Genomic DNA, 17,500 nt, shown 5'->3' with positions numbered 1-17,500 from the left:
TATGTATTTCTCTTTTGCACAGGCTGGCAACTCCACGTTTGTTTTTGCAACTTGAAAATGTTGACATTTTCAATTACAAACTCTATTTTGATTGGCCACTGTGCCTCTGTTTACAAGTAAATACAGTAGTTCACCCTGAAGTCAAACAATGTAATTAACAAAACAACCATACCACCCAACAAATGTCCGACAAAATCCATTCTCATTACCATTGTCGAGCTTGCAGACAGACTGGAAATGATTGATGGTTGTCCACAGCCAGTTAAGGCTTCCTCTGGGCATCCTGGGGCTTGTGATCCCTGTGGTCTAGAGGCCGGTTCCTGGTTGGTACTGCGACGGGCCCTTTCATCAATCAATGCATCCTGGAGAATTAGCATGTTCTCTAATGATTCGCCTTGCGGACAAACAAGTTGGTTGCCTCGCTGAAATAATTTTTCAAAAACAACAGTAAATATATAACGATTTACATGGTTATATACTTTGGTTCTTTCGTTAAATCAGGGGAGAATCCCAAGCAATAGTACAAGTGAAGGTGGTCATACATGTAAGCAAGCTACATTGTATGAAGGAGACTTTTTCACCAACTCTCTTCATCTGGAAGCCCTCAATTTTTGTGTGACACCTCAAACAACTTATATTGCACTTACTTACAGTATACAGGGTTTCCTGCTCAAAAGTTGGCCACAATGACCTATCTCTTGAAATCCTATTGGAAAAAGACACTCAACTGCTCACTTAACAAAGTTAAGATAAGAGTCAGAGATCTTGTTGCCAACTTGAATGGAGTGGTACACTGGGTTACATTGATTTATGATTAATATATAGATTTAGACAAGCCTAAAAGAGGAGCTCCCGGGATATATTGCATTTATTCTTAAAATAAATTAACCTGGCTTGAGCCTGTGATCGAAACAAAACTCAGTACCTGGTCAAGTTTAGACCTCGATAAGCTCTAAACTCGAGCCATGATATGGTCAGGTGATACTGGTGTTATGTTCGAACTGCAAATGACTTCACTAGATGATAAAAGGAACAATAACTTATAATAACTACATAGCAAAAACTCCAGACTACGAAAATTTATTTTGGAGCACAAAGCACATGCTCAGACATCACATAATAATAACGCAGTTCAGTGGGGTCGGTGCATTATAAGTCCAGTCTCGCAGTGGGTCGTGAAGATCTCCCACACTGGGTTCAGGCCAAAACAACTGGTCAGTGGATACCTTGTTTTGACAGGTGTTATTGACCGTAACATGGATGTCCAATATCAAAGATGTCTGCTGTAAACGGCTGCCATGTTGGGCTTATTGATGATGATGATGATGATGATGATGATGATGATGATTATTATTATTATTATTAGAATATTATTAAATTAATGGGCAACTTCGTCTTGCATATCCCGCTTGCCATTATAAAGCAACTCACTGGTTCCTATGAGTATGGTGCTCTCCTTGGCGGCCCTTTGGGTCACCAGAACTCTGCTATGACAACATTTGATGATGACAATGATGAAAACAATGATAAGCATGACAGTGATGATGATAGCGGTAGCAGTGACAGTGGTGATTGTTGATGATTATGACAATGACGACAAAAAATTAACGACAATCCAATCAGTAATACCTCCTTAAATCCCATTGTAAAAAGACACTCGACAGCTCCATTAACAGGGAGAAGACGTGATTGAAAGATCTTGTTGCCAACTCGTATGGAGCGGAACTTTGGGTTGTCAGGACTGTTGATAATGTTGGATGCAAACTTAAGGAGAAGCTGAGAAACATCCATAAAAACATCTGGAGGATTGTCTAGTAACTGCTCAAAACAATCCCAGCTGCGCCCTGCTGCCACTCTCTTAGGATCGACAATCTACGAAGAAAACGGAACAATCAAACAACCTTGGAAGAAATTATGGTATACGTACAATGTACAACAAGTGGAATGAATACCTGGGCATTACTGTAAGTTGAAGATTTCTGCATTACATGTACCAATATATATTGTATCTAATTCCTCATTCACACAAAAGCTAAAAAATGTTTAAAAGCTGTTAGTCAAACAAGGTTTCAAGGCAGAGGGTATAAAGTGCAGATTGCAGATTAGGGTGGCAGATCATTGTTTTACCATGACTGAAACAACCCAAACCTTTATAAAAACCCTAACCTTAGTCTTAAACCTTATCTAAGGCATAGTGTTTGGGCCCAAAGTTAGAATCAGAAAAGGTTTGGGTTGCTTCAGCTATGGTGAAAAAATGACCTACAATGCTAACCTGTAACCTGTAACCTTCTGTTTACACCATGTGTTAAATCATATGACTCACATACTGATTTTAGTCGAATTAAAAATTAGTACTGATGAAAGAAAATATATTAAAAGTTACCTGAATCTTACATAAAAGCAACATGTAGTCCTAAATTTTTTTTTTGACGGATCTTTTTTGTAATTAAACATGTCCAGTTGGTGTGAATGACACTGAAAACTGAATAGTGACTCTAACAGTTGAGAATGCATGTTTTATGAGTCAAATGAGTCAATGAGTCAATGAGTCATGAGTCAATGGACTCACAGTCAATATAGCAATAATTTGTTGATTAAGCCTAAGCCCTCGTTTCAGTGATTAGGCCCAAGCACTCTCTGAAATTTTACTTTTCATTTTATGGTTTAATTAACTGCACTAACTCGTTGACTCATTGACTCATGACTCATTGACTCATTGACTCATAAATACTTGACACTCCTAACAGTTAGTTCACAGACATGGACTGGTTATGAAACTCTTGAAACTTCAAAAGCGAGAACAGTGACATTGCGCTTCATGTTAACTTGAGGCGTGACCATGCACAATCTTTTGTGCTCTTAGAAAAAGGGTGTGGTTTGTGCATGGTCAGGGCCAAAACAGCGAACAAAAAGATAAAACAACGAAACTTGTCGAGTTTGATAACCATCTCCATATGTTAACTACTGTATACTGTAATCTTACCACTGAATCCACAGCACCCCCAATCCACTGGTTGATTTTATCTTCCAGCCCAGTGGGATCTGCACCTAACATTTCATCAACTTTCTTCCTGTTCTTGTAAAAGAAGAATGTTGGCATCATCCTTATTCCATTAATTTTTGCCGTCATCTATCCAAAACAAAACCAAAAATGAACAAGTGCAATACCTCAACCATACTTTGGCCTTTATTCCATGCTATTTTGCTTATTTCCACCTTAAAGGAAATAACTGGATCAACAACTGATTATATTTCCAGTTAAGGTTTATACTATACACTTAATGTATTGTCCTGAAGGAAAACTAAATTTACCAAAGGTAGTTTCCCTAAGGACCAGGTATTTTTAAGTAGTACCTAGTGCTTTGTTACAACTGTATATACACTGTATTAAGTGCTTTTGTTATATAATTAATTAAATTTTTATAGTGCTGCTATATCCGATGTGGGCAACAATTTGATTCGATCAGTCACAGCATTTGTTTTGTTGAGTGAAAGTCTACACATGTAGGTATACATACACATGTAGGTATACATTGCATTTAAAAGGATGATACTTGTTTATATGTCACCTTCATTAAGCTATCATTTCTAATAGTTTCTAATATCTTTTGTATATTAACAACTCTGAAGTGGCCAATTTAGCAAGACATAGTCAACAGTATGGACTGCTGAGCTTAAAAAGTTGTCTTTAATACTTGATTTAAAGATCTAAAAATCATGAACATTGTGCTCCTTCTCTCAGACGATACTTGAAAAAACAGCTCCTTATTTTCGCCAGTTTAATTTATGGCCCTTGGGAAAAAATTACACTGAAAAAATGTGGACCATAATTTATTTACGCATGGCCCTATGAACTACCCATTAATTACCGGTAAGAGGTATGCATCTTTTCCATGTCGCATAACTGGCTAAGTATTAATCCTGGCCATAAATTAACCTTCAAGAGAGGAGGTGATGCCAAATTACACTGGGGAAAAGCTTAAGTCTTTTAATGAAATTTCTCTTATCTATATGTTTGTATAATGAGCAGAACTGAAAACTTACAAAATGAAAGTGCCTTAACCTTCTGAACTTATGTAATTTAAGTGTAAATGCTTTGTTTATGGTGAAGTGCACTTAGCTATCAAGCTAGTTCACATGCATCCCACTTCTAATAATTTGAAAGAAACATGATTAAGAACCCCAACCGCAAGAAGGCAACCAGTTAGCTATTTACAAAGCGTAGCAGAGTTAAATCGGCCGGGAAACCGGAAACAAATCCAAGCCAGAGGATAGAACGGTATTTGAACCCAGGGCAACTGCATGCAAACCCAATGCCCTAACCACTGGATCACCCCACCTCCCTAACAATACTATTGATAGGTTTTTAATGATTGATATTGATTGGAGGAACTTCCCATGAAAACAAAGAGCAACTGACAAGATTATCACAGAACATACAAAGTCATGCAGATAGCAAATTAAAACTCCATGTTTTAAGTGGAGTTTCAGAGGACAGGGTTCCCGTACATCTTGAGAGAATTGGAAGGCTCAAGCCAAGATCAATAGTGAACCAGCTCAGAGTTCTAAAAACATATATGCACATTGGCATACACGGGTCATGTGAATGTATTAAAAATACATAACATTCAATGAGCAAAATCATGTTGTAAACTTCCATATGCTTGTTCTTATCCCAATGCAAGCAGATGTTGATTTTGAACTCCGAACTCACTGGCTTATACTGGTGGGAATCTATCTCAGGTCTGTTGTCAAGATCATCGTCACCGCCATGGCAACGCTAATCATGACAACGTAGGACTCTGGTGTTTACTCATTATGAAAACCCTGTGGTTCATCAATTCAAGGTCTAGGCAATTCTTGTTCCAAACCTCTTTCAAGCTAGGGCTAGAAAAAATGAATGACCTGTCTTTGTCAACAAATCACAGACTTTCCACTCTTCTGTGAGGACTTGGAGAAGTAAAAAGAACAATAACTAACATGTATCAGTAGTCCACAAAATTATTGCAAAAAAAACTCAGCTGTGACTCAAACAATCGTGGCATGTAGGGACCCAAAATTTAATGGTCAAGCTGTGTGTTCTTACCTTGCACTGGTCAGTATCAACTGTCAAAAAAATTGCTGCAGAATATTTAACACTCAACTGTGCAAAAATGGGGGCCATCATACGACATGGACCACACCTGTAAAGTCAAAACAAAGTACAATACTGATGATGACAACAATAATATAATAAAGACAATAATAACAAATTAATAATAATAATAATAATAATAATTATTATTATTATAATTGTCCATGGACAGTTTCTGATGGAGATGGATGAAATTGCCAGTGAAAACAGTCGGTCCTGGCTTAGGACAGGATACAGTATCTAAAGAAAGAGACAGAGGGGTGCTGGTGGTTGCCCAGAACCAGGCACTGGGAACCAATGCCATAAAAGCTATGATCGATGAGTCACAAGAGAACTCACTTTGCTGCCTGTGCCACCAGAAGAACGAAACAGTCGCTCATATCATGATTGAGTGCCTTAAGGTCGCGCAAACACAATATAAATGGACACTGTAGCAAAGGCCCTACGTTGGGATCTATCTCATCAGTATGGGTTTAACAGTGGAGGGAAGTGGTTTGAGCATGCCCCTGAGAGTGTTCTAGAGAATAACAAGGCTAAAATTCTTTTGGATTTTACAAACCAGACAGATCGGAAAATGTTGCATAACAGGCCTGACATTGCCATGATCGACAAGAAAACAAATGAATGCCACATTGTTGACGTCAAATGCCCTGTTGATAGCCGGATATGCCTGAAGGAGCATGAGAAAAAGGAGAAATATACTGACCCGGCCTTTGAGAGAAAGAGACTTTGGCAGATACTTAAGGTTAGAATCACCCCTATTATAATTGGCACTCGTGTTACTTTCTCTAATAACCTAGAGAAGTATTTAGAAGACCTGCACATAGGACTAAACATCCAATCGTCACGGAAATCAGTACTGTTGGGATTCCACGGGAATTCTCTGAAGATAGGGGATACTCACTGGAGTATCCCCTATCAGCAGGTAGTGACACTCCAGTGGAAACTACTGTGATATAGCCTAATAAGAATAATTCTGACTTTCATCTTGAAAGACAATGACATTTTAGTTACAAAAATTAGCAATGATGAGCACGACTTTTTAACCCATGGGCTGTCATTTAAATTTTTGTTTTCCCTGCTTTCAAAGACCTTTTATTGTTTTCAGCCTTTACTAAATAATGCACCGCGCCTTTTTTGCATCAACACCTCTTTGTTTGCATGCAAATATCTTAGATTTTACTTTCTCATGTCATTACTTCAAAATTATACATAAGATGTATGTATTAAGTCCTCGGAACTCGACAAAGCCCTCCTTTTACGGTAGTGGAAATGATGTTCCTTATATATAAAGGGTAAGTCACTGCTTACGAGCCAGAAGGCCCATTAGGCCGGCGCTTATCTCCGGTTTCCGTAGCATGAAGCGACTAGGAGTATTTCTACTCCCCCCTGGATGGGATGCTAGTCCATCGCAGGGTTAACCCCAGCATTATGCCAGTACCCATTAATACACCTGGGTGGAGAGAGGCACCGTGAGAGTAAAGTGTCTTGCCCAAGAACACAACACAATGTCCTCCCGCCAGAACCCGAACCCGGACCATTCGATCCGGAGTCGAGCACACTAACCATGAGGCCACCGCGCCTCCTTATATATATAATACAGTTTAACATGTACATGTACATTTCTTTCATCACTAAATTGACCTGCTCCCAACTTTGCGGCTTCATAGCTCATTTGGTAGAGCATTGCACCAGCATCGCAGAGGTCATGAGTTCGAATCCCGTTGGAGCCACGTCTGAATTTTTCAGGTGTCTATAAGAGGAAATCATTTCTTAAATTGTCCACCAAAGAGCGAGGCTCATTTCTCTCTTGTTGTTCATTTTTATTCCAAATTTTTTAAACTAAAAATTACCAGTAATGCTACAATAAACAACTCAGGTAAAAGTGATCATGAAGATGACGCTGATGAAAACAATAATAATAATAATAATGTTAATGCAATACATTCCCACACTCAGTGCTCTTTGATACAGTGTAAATCGATGCACTGTACCATTAATTGGAGAGACTTCCCTTACCAAACCAAGTTATATGGGCCATATATGGCCCAAGCATGGGAACGATATGACATGACCTATGGCGCTGCTATGGGTTATATATCAATTTTGTATGGGCTGTTGCTTTCCATATCAAACCCATAGATGTTATAGTGTATTGTCCTCTTGATGATTTACATTCTATTGTCTTTTACTATGGGATTTCTACGTATTTCGCACTGCCCCCTACATTTCCCATAGCAGCCACTACGGGAATGGTATGGCTCAGCTCCATACCAAAACCGAGACTCACCACTATGGGACTGCCACGTATTTCGCACCATCCCTTAAAGCATTCCCATATCATCCAAGTATACTGCTGCTTTTATGGGACTGCTATGGGTTGCAAAGCACCATACCATTCCCATATCACTTTCACACACTATTCACTATTCTGACAGTAGAGAAACATAATAAAAAACTCATAATGTCAATAGACCATTTTCCAGTTGTAACTAAGTTACCTAGCCTTCACATGAAGGTGAGGCTGGAGTTCACCTTGTTATAATACATACCTCCCTGCTTTTCGTATGTTAATGATGTTATTTTCAAGCTAATTAGTTGGAATTTACATGAGAAAAGCAGTGGTGTCTATCAAAACAAGGTCAGCTCTAGCCTCACTTTCATTCACAGGCCCAGTAACTAAGTGCTCACTTATTGTAAAATGGTCTTGTTTCCTCATGTGTTTCTGTTACTCCATGAAGAAAGAAAAAACTCGTAAGAGCAGGACAAAATTTCTGCTTTAGCATACCGGTATTTATTCTAAACTGTAAACGCTAGCGAACTTCCAAGAGAAAAACGCAATGCCCAACTGAAAAACCACACATATTCTTGAATGCACATGGTAATGTCATATTACAACAGGTCTATTCCAAAAATCTTCCAGGGAACCATTTATACATGTAGCATGTACTGTAAGTGGCCTCTTCACTTTCCGTTATCTAATGGTACAGTTAAATACAGTACAGCCTGTTTTCCCCTCGCCTTCCCTCCCCTTCCCTCCCCTCCCCCCCCCCCCTCCCCCATGCAAGTGATACACGTAGGATAATGCTTCTCCAGCCTTGGCTTTTCAACTCTTGCTGTTGATTTGTACACTTTGCAGGACAAAAATGTCAAAACATACCCATTCAATCGGTTTGTTCTAATATAATTATAAATTTTAGAGGTAGATGCAAAAAAAAAGTCAAAATCGAATTGACAATTATTTCATATTACCTAATTGCAACCCCATGAGAACTGCCAGTAAAATACATCACCATGATTTGTAAGTTTAATTCTACACACAAAATTCAACATTAAACAGAGTTTCTACTCTTTTAAAGACTTCAAATTCCATGACTTTCCATGAATTTTTCCATGACCTTCTCTAGCTTTCCATGACCTTAAGTTTATTTTATTTTAGGATATTGCTCAGATCAAATTTGAAGAAATTAACAACCTCTTTCTGCCACAACTCAGTAAAACTTCCAATTGTTTGACAGAAACTCGTCTTTATTCCATTTTATCCTTGCTTTGACCCTGCAATGATTAATTTTCTATTTATATTTAATAATTAATATAATTTTCCATGATCGACCAACCATAAAATTCCATGACTTTCCTGGCCCGCAAAGTGAAATATTTCTTAAATTCCATGACTTTCCAGGTTTTCCATGACCCGTACGAACCCTGTTAAATTTTGTTCAACAACATTTTACTTGACATGTTCACTTGAAGTTGTGGCAGATGGCCCTTCTGTCATATTTAACTAATTTAGAGACAAATTTTACATGCATTCATTCAGCACAGTTGACCTTGAAATCAACCGTCAGGCCACAAATTATTAAGGGGTATCGATTAATAAAGCCTTTGTGTGAATTTCAGCCCACAGTGACTCAGCATTTACCAGACGTAACTTAAATCCAAAATTGTTTTCAGAGAGCAAATACATGTCAGGATACAATTCCATGTATATCAAGATAAGGAAGGAAGCACTTAAGAACCTGAAGAAAGGACTGACACAAAAGCCGTTATATTACATGATACATGCAAAAAGGCTCTATTGTGTTTTTTTCTGATTAAACTTAATTTATATGATAATTTCCTACATTAAATCACTCGGGAGGTAATGACGCGTCAAGACATCAATATATTGGACAAACTTTAAAAAAAACGTTAATTAATATTTTAATAATATCGATATAGCACGTTTAAGTCTATAAAATCATTATATAAAGCTAGGAATAAATTTTGACTACAATTATTTCTCAATATCATAGTTGAAGCCGTCTTAGATTGGACATACCGGTACATAATTTGTAGTTTGTATTGCATACTTAGGGTACTACCTGAAAGTCCTGTAAGTTACGCCAGAAGGGAAAACTGCACAGCATAATTATTCCTTTCTTAAAAGCAAAAGCATGACTCTTTTTGCCCCAAAATTATCTGACCTTAAAGTTTGATTTTACACAAATCTCCCATTAAATGACTCTACGAAAACCATGAGCTTTCTGCCACAAAAGCAATACATGTAGCACACGTTTCTGTAGCACCAACCTTGTGGTTCACATTTTCTTCTTGGTTTTAAATTGTTAGAGCTGTCGAAGTGATTTTTTATGATCATCATCAATATTAAGTTAATAGGAAAAAGGGGAAATAGTGGCCAATCATTGTAATAATAATAATAATAATAATAATAATAATAATAATACAATGGTGGCCCCTTCATTAGTCTGGGTTCGAGTCCTATTTAAACATGAAGATCGATGCACTGTAAAAAAATTGATGCAAGTTGATCATTACCCGTAATTTTGTCAACTACCCATTGATGCATACAGAGCTCTGTGATAACTTGTTCAACAACAAAAAAAACCCAATGACAATGTCTGTAATATTTTATAAGAATGTTGTTTGTGTACAGGTATGTGTGCAAGGACAGGTTTTATTTAAGAATATCATGCAGTCACTTTTTTCAACAGGGGAAATATCTTTTAATGACCTATTGACTCCTAAATGCCCCCTATTAAGGATTAAAACTGTCTGGTGTTAGAGTAAAATCTTTTAACTCCTAGAGTTCAATGGTTTAAGGAGACATACCATAGTTTTTAGTGGATGAAGGGGGTGTTGAATAAAGTGAACCTCAAGCAAGACAATGTCTGAAATATTGTTTTGGTTGATTTTTATCCCAGCTTCACATTTCAAAAATTCGTCCATTTCTATTTTGGTCATCTGGTGCCGAAAACATCTGTCCTCTTTGCATCACATGATAAGTTTTATAATTATGAATAGATTTAAGTTTTTCTTTTCTTTTTAGTCATGACATCGCAAAAAGATCCATTAACTGGTTTTTAATATATAATTTAGACATATGTTGTACTTGAGGGCTTTTAAAGCTGCATAAACAAGGAAAGTACTCCCACCTGAACATCAGTCTCTCTTACTGTGGAACAAAGGACTAATAGGGTTGACAGCTTAACAAATCAAAGAGCTTTTTGCTATTCTCAACATAAATAGGCAAAAAATACTTGCTGTCAGCCACATAGAAGTTAGGGGAAAAGCTTTCAAAGAAGACCCATTTAGAAATTGATACAAGGGGATAAAAGTTTTCTCACATACTTGTAACAAAAGTATTATCAACTTTTCTCATAATTATTATTATTGAAGAAAGGTATTGTTTACAATAGTAACACAAGTACTGTGTACACATATCAAGCAGTTCTTTTAGTCTTAGAATTTGACAAAAGTATTTTGGGATTAGACTGTTAAGTTACTCTAGTTACCGGGTTGTCAAGAAACGCAAGCTGGAAGCAAAAAACCACAATGATTACAGTTGAACCTCCATTAACAGACACCTCCTGTAAGCAGACACCTTCCCAAACGCAGACACCAAACCACGATCCCAGCAATTTCTTCCCTAAAACACTTCATATTTAACCTCCCGTAAGCGGAATCTCTCCTAAGCGGACACGGACACCTATTCGGGGTCCACAGTGTCTAAAGGAGGGAGGTTAGACTGTACTTTGTTGTCTTCGTTGCTAGCAATTCTACTGTACTGTTTGTGAGCAGATATTTTTCACCATCTGCTTTTTACACACAAATGTCTCATGTGGAACCCATACCAATTGATATCTGTATGACGTATTGTTAATAATTATATAATGATAACTATAGGCGAGAAAGAAATGTACATGTATTTTGTCAATGTTCACTTCATTTTTAGGTAGTTTTGCTGTCATGTCATGATCTTGGGGAGGTACCATATTTACCCGTGTATAAGTCGACCTTTTATGGCCTCAAAAGAAGCTCCAAAAATCGCCCTCGACTTATACAGAAGTCAAAGATTTAGAGCCAAGTTCCAGCAAAATAATTTATTCAAAATCAACATAATAATGTTGTCTTGGACATAACAAATGCAGTGGACAAAAGACTTCAAAATGAATGTAAGCAATTCCAGTTGAAATGAAAGAGGATTTGCCCAACTCCAAATGTTGATACTCACGAGCAAAAATATCAAATAGCCACTGGAAATTTTTGTTTTCCAAAGGCCGAAAGCTCTAAAAGGCTTTCTGTTTCTTCAAATAAAACGTGATTGTTCAACGGCTTAATAACCTGGCCCAATACCTCGTGTTTGCGTGCAAGCATCGTCACTCATGTTGCCTGAAGATGCTAGTTGGTATTGATTGTTTTATATTCTTTATACAAACCTGGCTGATTTAAATGCTTTTGCAAACTTCGTTTTGTTTGGTTTATGAGTTTTGTTTGTTTGTCATGTGAGAAATTCAATTTTCTAAGAACTTTTTTGAAACTCAAGGACAAAATGCCCGCATATACAACAACTGCTGAACCACAAAAACATTAAGCACTTGAGGCCCTGATTTTTTTTGTGTATCCACAGTTCCAGAAAATCAAATACAAGATTAGTATCCCATGAACATTTAACTAAGAAATTAAGAAATTGCTTTTTTTGCCATCAAAAATGGGGGTCGACTTATACACAGGATCAAGTTATACATGGCTAAATACGGTAATAATGATTTTTACACAACAACTAAACTGAACTTTAAAACTATGCCAGTTTGACAGAGTATAGGTTTTTGGAATCCTTCTTCAATTCAGTGCTTAATATCCATAACTACGATACATGAAGTGCAACAAATCAATCTTATTACCTGCCTTGAGCTAGAACAAACTATGGACTGGAGGACTGACACAAAAGCCGTTATATTACATGATACATGCAAAAAGGCTCTATTGTGTTTTTTTCTGATTAAACTTAATTTATATGATAATTTCCTACATTAAATCACTCGGGAGGTAATGACGCGTCAAGACATCAATATATTGGACAAACTTTAAAAAAAACGTTAATTAATATTTTAATAATATCGATATAGCACGTTTAAGTCTATAAAATCATTATATAAAGCTAGGAATAAATTTTGACTACAAATATTTCTCAATATCATAGTTGAAGCCGTCTTAGATTGGACATACCGGTACATAATTTGTAGTTTGTATTGCATACTTAGGGTACTACCTGAAAGTCCTGTAAGTTACGCCAGAAGGGAAAACTGCACAGCATAATTATTCCTTTCTTAAAAGCAAAAGCATGACTCTTTTTGCCCCAAGATTATCTGATCTTAAAGTTTGATTTTACACAAATCTCCCATTAAATGACTCTACGAAAACCATGAGCTTTCTGCCACAAAAGCAATACATGTAGCACACGTTTCTGTAGCACCAACCTTGTGGTTCACATTTTCTTCTTGGTTTTAAATTGTTAGAGCTGTCGAAGTGATTTTTTATGATCATCATCAATATTAAGTTAATAGGAAAAAGGGGAAATAGTGGCCAATCATTGTAATAATAATAATAATAATAATAATAATAATAATAATACAATGGTGGCCCCTTCATTAGTCTGGGTTCGAGTCCTATTTAAACATGAAGATCGATGCACTGTAAAAAAATTGATGCAAGTTGATCATTACCCGTAATTTTGTCAACTACCCATTGATGCATACAGAGCTCTGTGATAACTTGTTCAACAACAAAAAAAACCCAATGACAATGTCTGTAATATTTTATAAGAATGTTGTTTGTGTACAGGTATGTGTGCAAGGACAGGTTTTATTTAAGAATATCATGCAGTCACTTTTTTCAACAGGGGAAATATCTTTTAATGACCTATTGACTCCTAAATGCCCCCTATTAAGGATTAAAACTGTCTGGTGTTAGAGTAAAATCTTTTAACTCCTAGAGTTCAATGGTTTAAGGAGACATACCATAGTTTTTAGTGGATGAAGGGGGTGTTGAATAAAGTGAACCTCAAGCAAGACAATGTCTGAAATATTGTTTTGGTTGATTTTTATCCCAGCTTCACATTTCAAAAATTCGTCCATTTCTATTTTGGTCATCTGGTTCCGAAAACATCTGTCCTCTTTGCATCACATGATAAGTTTTATAATTATGAATAGATTTAAGTTTTTCTTTTCTTTTTAGTCATGACATCGCAAAAAGATCCATTAACTGGTTTTTAATATATAATTTAGACATATGTTGTACTTGAGGGCTTTTAAAGCTGCATAAACAAGGAAAGTACTCCCACCTGAACATCAGTCTCTCTTACTGTGGAACAAAGGACTAATAGGGTTGACAGCTTAACAAATCAAAGAGCTTTTTGCTATTCTCAACATAAATAGGCAAAAAATACTTGCTGTCAGCCACATAGAAGTTAGGGGAAAAGCTTTCAAAGAAGACCCATTTAGAAATTGATACAAGGGGATAAAAGTTTTCTCACATACTTGTAACAAAAGTATTATCAACTTTTCTCATAATTATTATTATTGAAGAAAGGTATTGTTTACAATAGTAACACAAGTACTGTGTACACATATCAAGCAGTTCTTTTAGTCTTAGAATTTGACAAAAGTATTTTGGGATTAGACTGTTAAGTTACTCTAGTTACCGGGTTGTCAAGAAACGCAAGCTGGAAGCAAAAAACCACAATGATTACAGTTGAACCTCCATTAACAGACACCTCCTGTAAGCGGACACCTTCCCAAATGCAGACACCAAACCATGATCCCAGCAATTTCTTCCCTAAAACACTTCATATTTAACCTCCCGTAAGCGGAATCTCTCCTAAGCGGACACGGACACCTATTCGGGGTCCACAGTGTCTAAAGGAGGGAGGTTAGACTGTACTTTGTTGTCTTCGTTGCTAGCAATTCTACTGTACTGTTTGTGAGCAGATATTTTTCACCATCTGCTTTTTACACACAAATGTCTCATGTGGAACCCATACCAATTGATATCTGTATGACGTATTGTTAATAATTATATAATGATAACTATAGGCGAGAAAGAAATGTACATGTATTTTGTCAATGTTCACTTCATTTTTAGGTAGTTTTGCTGTCATGTCATGATCTTGGGGATGTACCATATTTACCCGTGTATAAGTCGACCTTTTATGGCCTCAAAAGAAGCTCCAAAAATCGCCCTCGACTTATACAGAAGTCAAAGATTTAGAGCCAAGTTCCAGCAAAATAATTTATTCAAAATCAACATAATAATGTTGTCTTGGACATAACAAATGCAGTGGACAAAAGACTTCAAAATGAATGTAAGCAATTCCAGTTGAAATGAAAGAGGATTTGCCCAACTCCAAATGTTGATACTCACGAGCAAAAATATCAAATAGCCACTGGAAATTTTTGTTTTCCAAAGGCCGAAAGCTCTAAAAGGCTTTCTGTTTCTTCAAATAAAACGTGATTGTTCAACGGCTTAATAACCTGGCCCAATACCTCGTGTTTGCGTGCAAGCATCGTCACTCATGTTGCCTGAAGATGCTAGTTGGTATTGATTGTTTTATATTCTTTATACAAACCTGGCTGATTTAAATGCTTTTGCAAACTTCGTTTTGTTTGGTTTATGAGTTTTGTTTGTTTGTCATGTGAGAAATTCAATTTTCTAAGAACTTTTTTGAAACTCAAGGACAAAATGCCCGCATATACAACAACTGCTGAACCACAAAAACATTAAGCACTTGAGGCCCTGATTTTTTTTGTGTATCCACAGTTCCAGAAAATCAAATACAAGATTAGTATCCCATGAACATTTAACTAAGAAATTAAGAAATTGCTTTTTTTGCCATCAAAAATGGGGGGTCGACTTATACACAGGATCAAGTTATACATGGCTAAATACGGTAATAATGATTTTTACACAACAACTAAACTGAACTTTAAAACTATGCCAGTTTGACAGAGTATAGGTTTTTGGAATCCTTCTTCAATTCAGTGCTTAATATCCATAACTACGATACATGAAGTGCAACAAATCAATCTTATTACCTGCCTTGAGCTAGAACAAACTATGGAATATTTAATATTCGCTTTCAAGGACCAAAGGTATAGAACTCCCTTGGGAAAGATATAATAGTCAACTCCTTTTAGTAAATTTTAATAAAAATTTAAAAATGAATGGCTGTGCCCATATTAATGTCACTTTGGTTTCTGTTTTTCCTAGAGTAATGAGTTTCTTCCCAGTTTATTCTGTGATTTATTTGCTGCCTTAAATTTGATTTTTAATTTATTTATATTTAGGATTTCATCCTAGCTCATCTGTCCTTCTCCACATGGCTTGTAAATTTTGTTTGTCCTATTTATAGTTATCTATAGTTGTGTGTGTGTGTGTGTGTGTGTATGCATCATTCTGATCACCCTTCTGTTGTAATTTATTCTATGTAGTTTGGCTTCCTAGCCTTGTTAACTTTCTAGTTACAAGGCTGCTGCCTAAGAAAATTTAAAAGGGGCCCTCAGAGCTAAACGCTGAGAACGTAGGAGCCCAACATATGAGGTGAAAGGTGTTGCTGTGAAAAATTAAGGAGCCCAGAGCTATTCTTTGGGAGCCCCAGGCTACCGGGCTCCTGTTAGGCAACAGCCTTGAGTTAGGAAGCCAACACCCCTTTTAGCTTTAAATTCTTACTTCATTAACTTTTTTCAAGTGTAAGGGGTCAATAAAAGTTGTTGTTGTTGTTGCAGTTGTCCTCACTGGCACACGTTGGTTGGAAGCCACTAACCCCGAAATTTACTCACTAAGTTAATTGTAATCGCACATTGTGTCAGATCATAAGATCGGATAATAAAAAAAATGAAACAAATCCGCTCAGCCTACGAAAATATCTTACACCAAAGTCGTGGCCTTCGCACGAGACCCGGGGAGGATTTTTCCGCAAGAGTATTTCCAAATACAGAATTTGTATTGTAACCATCAAAAACTGGAGGATTACATAATTAATGTACTCTCGCGGTTTGACGTCTTTTGTTTGCATTCTATAATAAAGTTTTGTTTACCATAATCTTAGCTGAGAAACTCCCATAAAAACTGAGGTGCTTAGCACTGAATACTTACCAAGAAGCCGAAAAATCCACTACGACAAGTCGGTTACCCGCCACATCGATGTACTGCTGAAATTTGCTGTCTTCGTCCACAACGATTGCATTTCCGTGAGCCGTGGAAGCCATTTTGGATCGTGGGCGAAGGTTTGAAAGCAACTTAGTAGCGGTCGTTTGACCGTAACAAGCTACAATTTAGAATACATTGCAAATTCCAATCACAAGCGGACGGAACTTGGTCTGTTGACAGACAAAGAGCTGTAACAGAGACAGATTTTGAAGACGGCGTCTGTAAAGTGCAGGCAACCGGAACTGCGCTCTCGCATGAATAACTATGATTCATCAGCGGTGTATCTACAGTTGTTTTATTACTTCATGTTTGTAACCATGACAAACAACCGGAAGGAAATTTCGTCAGGGATGACTTAATATTCATTAAACAATGTTTAAGCTTCAATATTGCGTTTCTAGCGTTTTAATTAACTAACCAAATTTCGGTTCTAGGCTCACAAACTGTATGGTCGTCGAGTTTTGCCAAGGTTGAAAAACTCGAGGCTAGAGAAGTTTCGTGTTACCCTCTGTACCTTGCATGTAAAAAACGTGTGAAACGAATTCTTTGTTGGAGGGTGTTAGGGTTCACTTATTTTTCTCTTTTTGTTTCCATTGTGTTACGCCACGTTGAGTTTTACGTTTTGACACTAAAGACGGGCCGCAATTTCCGAGTGTCCATTCGTTCAGGGTTCATTAAATTTAATAAAACAGTTCTTCAACTTACACTTGTTGGATATCCAACGCGCTCTGTTCATGTTAAAAATTGTTCAAAATAAGAAAAGACAATTCGGGAGGAAAACGCTTTTAAGGATGATGTCATAACTGAATGTGTGCTCAATCAGATCACAAGCGAAAAGCAATCAAACACGTGTGAATACTGTAGCTTGTTATATAACTT

The 17,500-nt window shown here is 36.9% G+C and overlaps 1 protein-coding gene across 1 annotated transcript in view; it reads right to left on the bottom strand.

Moving 5' to 3' along the window:
* LOC138049344 (peptide-N(4)-(N-acetyl-beta-glucosaminyl)asparagine amidase-like) overlaps window positions 1-16,868 on the bottom strand; it is a 29,470-nt gene extending 12,602 nt beyond the window's left edge. The window contains exons 1-5 of the mRNA XM_068895588.1: window positions 16,568-16,868; window positions 5,087-5,183; window positions 2,984-3,130; window positions 1,630-1,872; window positions 210-422 (exon numbers count right to left, since the gene is read on the bottom strand). Coding sequence (XP_068751689.1) covers window positions 210-422; window positions 1,630-1,872; window positions 2,984-3,130; window positions 5,087-5,183; window positions 16,568-16,680 — 813 coding nt within the window. The 5' untranslated portion in view covers window positions 16,681-16,868. The remainder of the gene's footprint in view (window positions 1-209; window positions 423-1,629; window positions 1,873-2,983; window positions 3,131-5,086; window positions 5,184-16,567) is intronic.
* Between the last annotated feature and the right edge of the window lie 632 nt (window positions 16,869-17,500).

The sequence above is a fragment of the Montipora capricornis genome, chromosome 5 (genome assembly GCF_036669925.1).
Source record: "Montipora capricornis isolate CH-2021 chromosome 5, ASM3666992v2, whole genome shotgun sequence".
Lineage (NCBI taxonomy): Eukaryota > Metazoa > Cnidaria > Anthozoa > Scleractinia > Acroporidae > Montipora > Montipora capricornis.
Note: the sequence above shows the minus strand (reverse complement) of the source record. Positions and strands in the feature narration are given on the sequence as shown.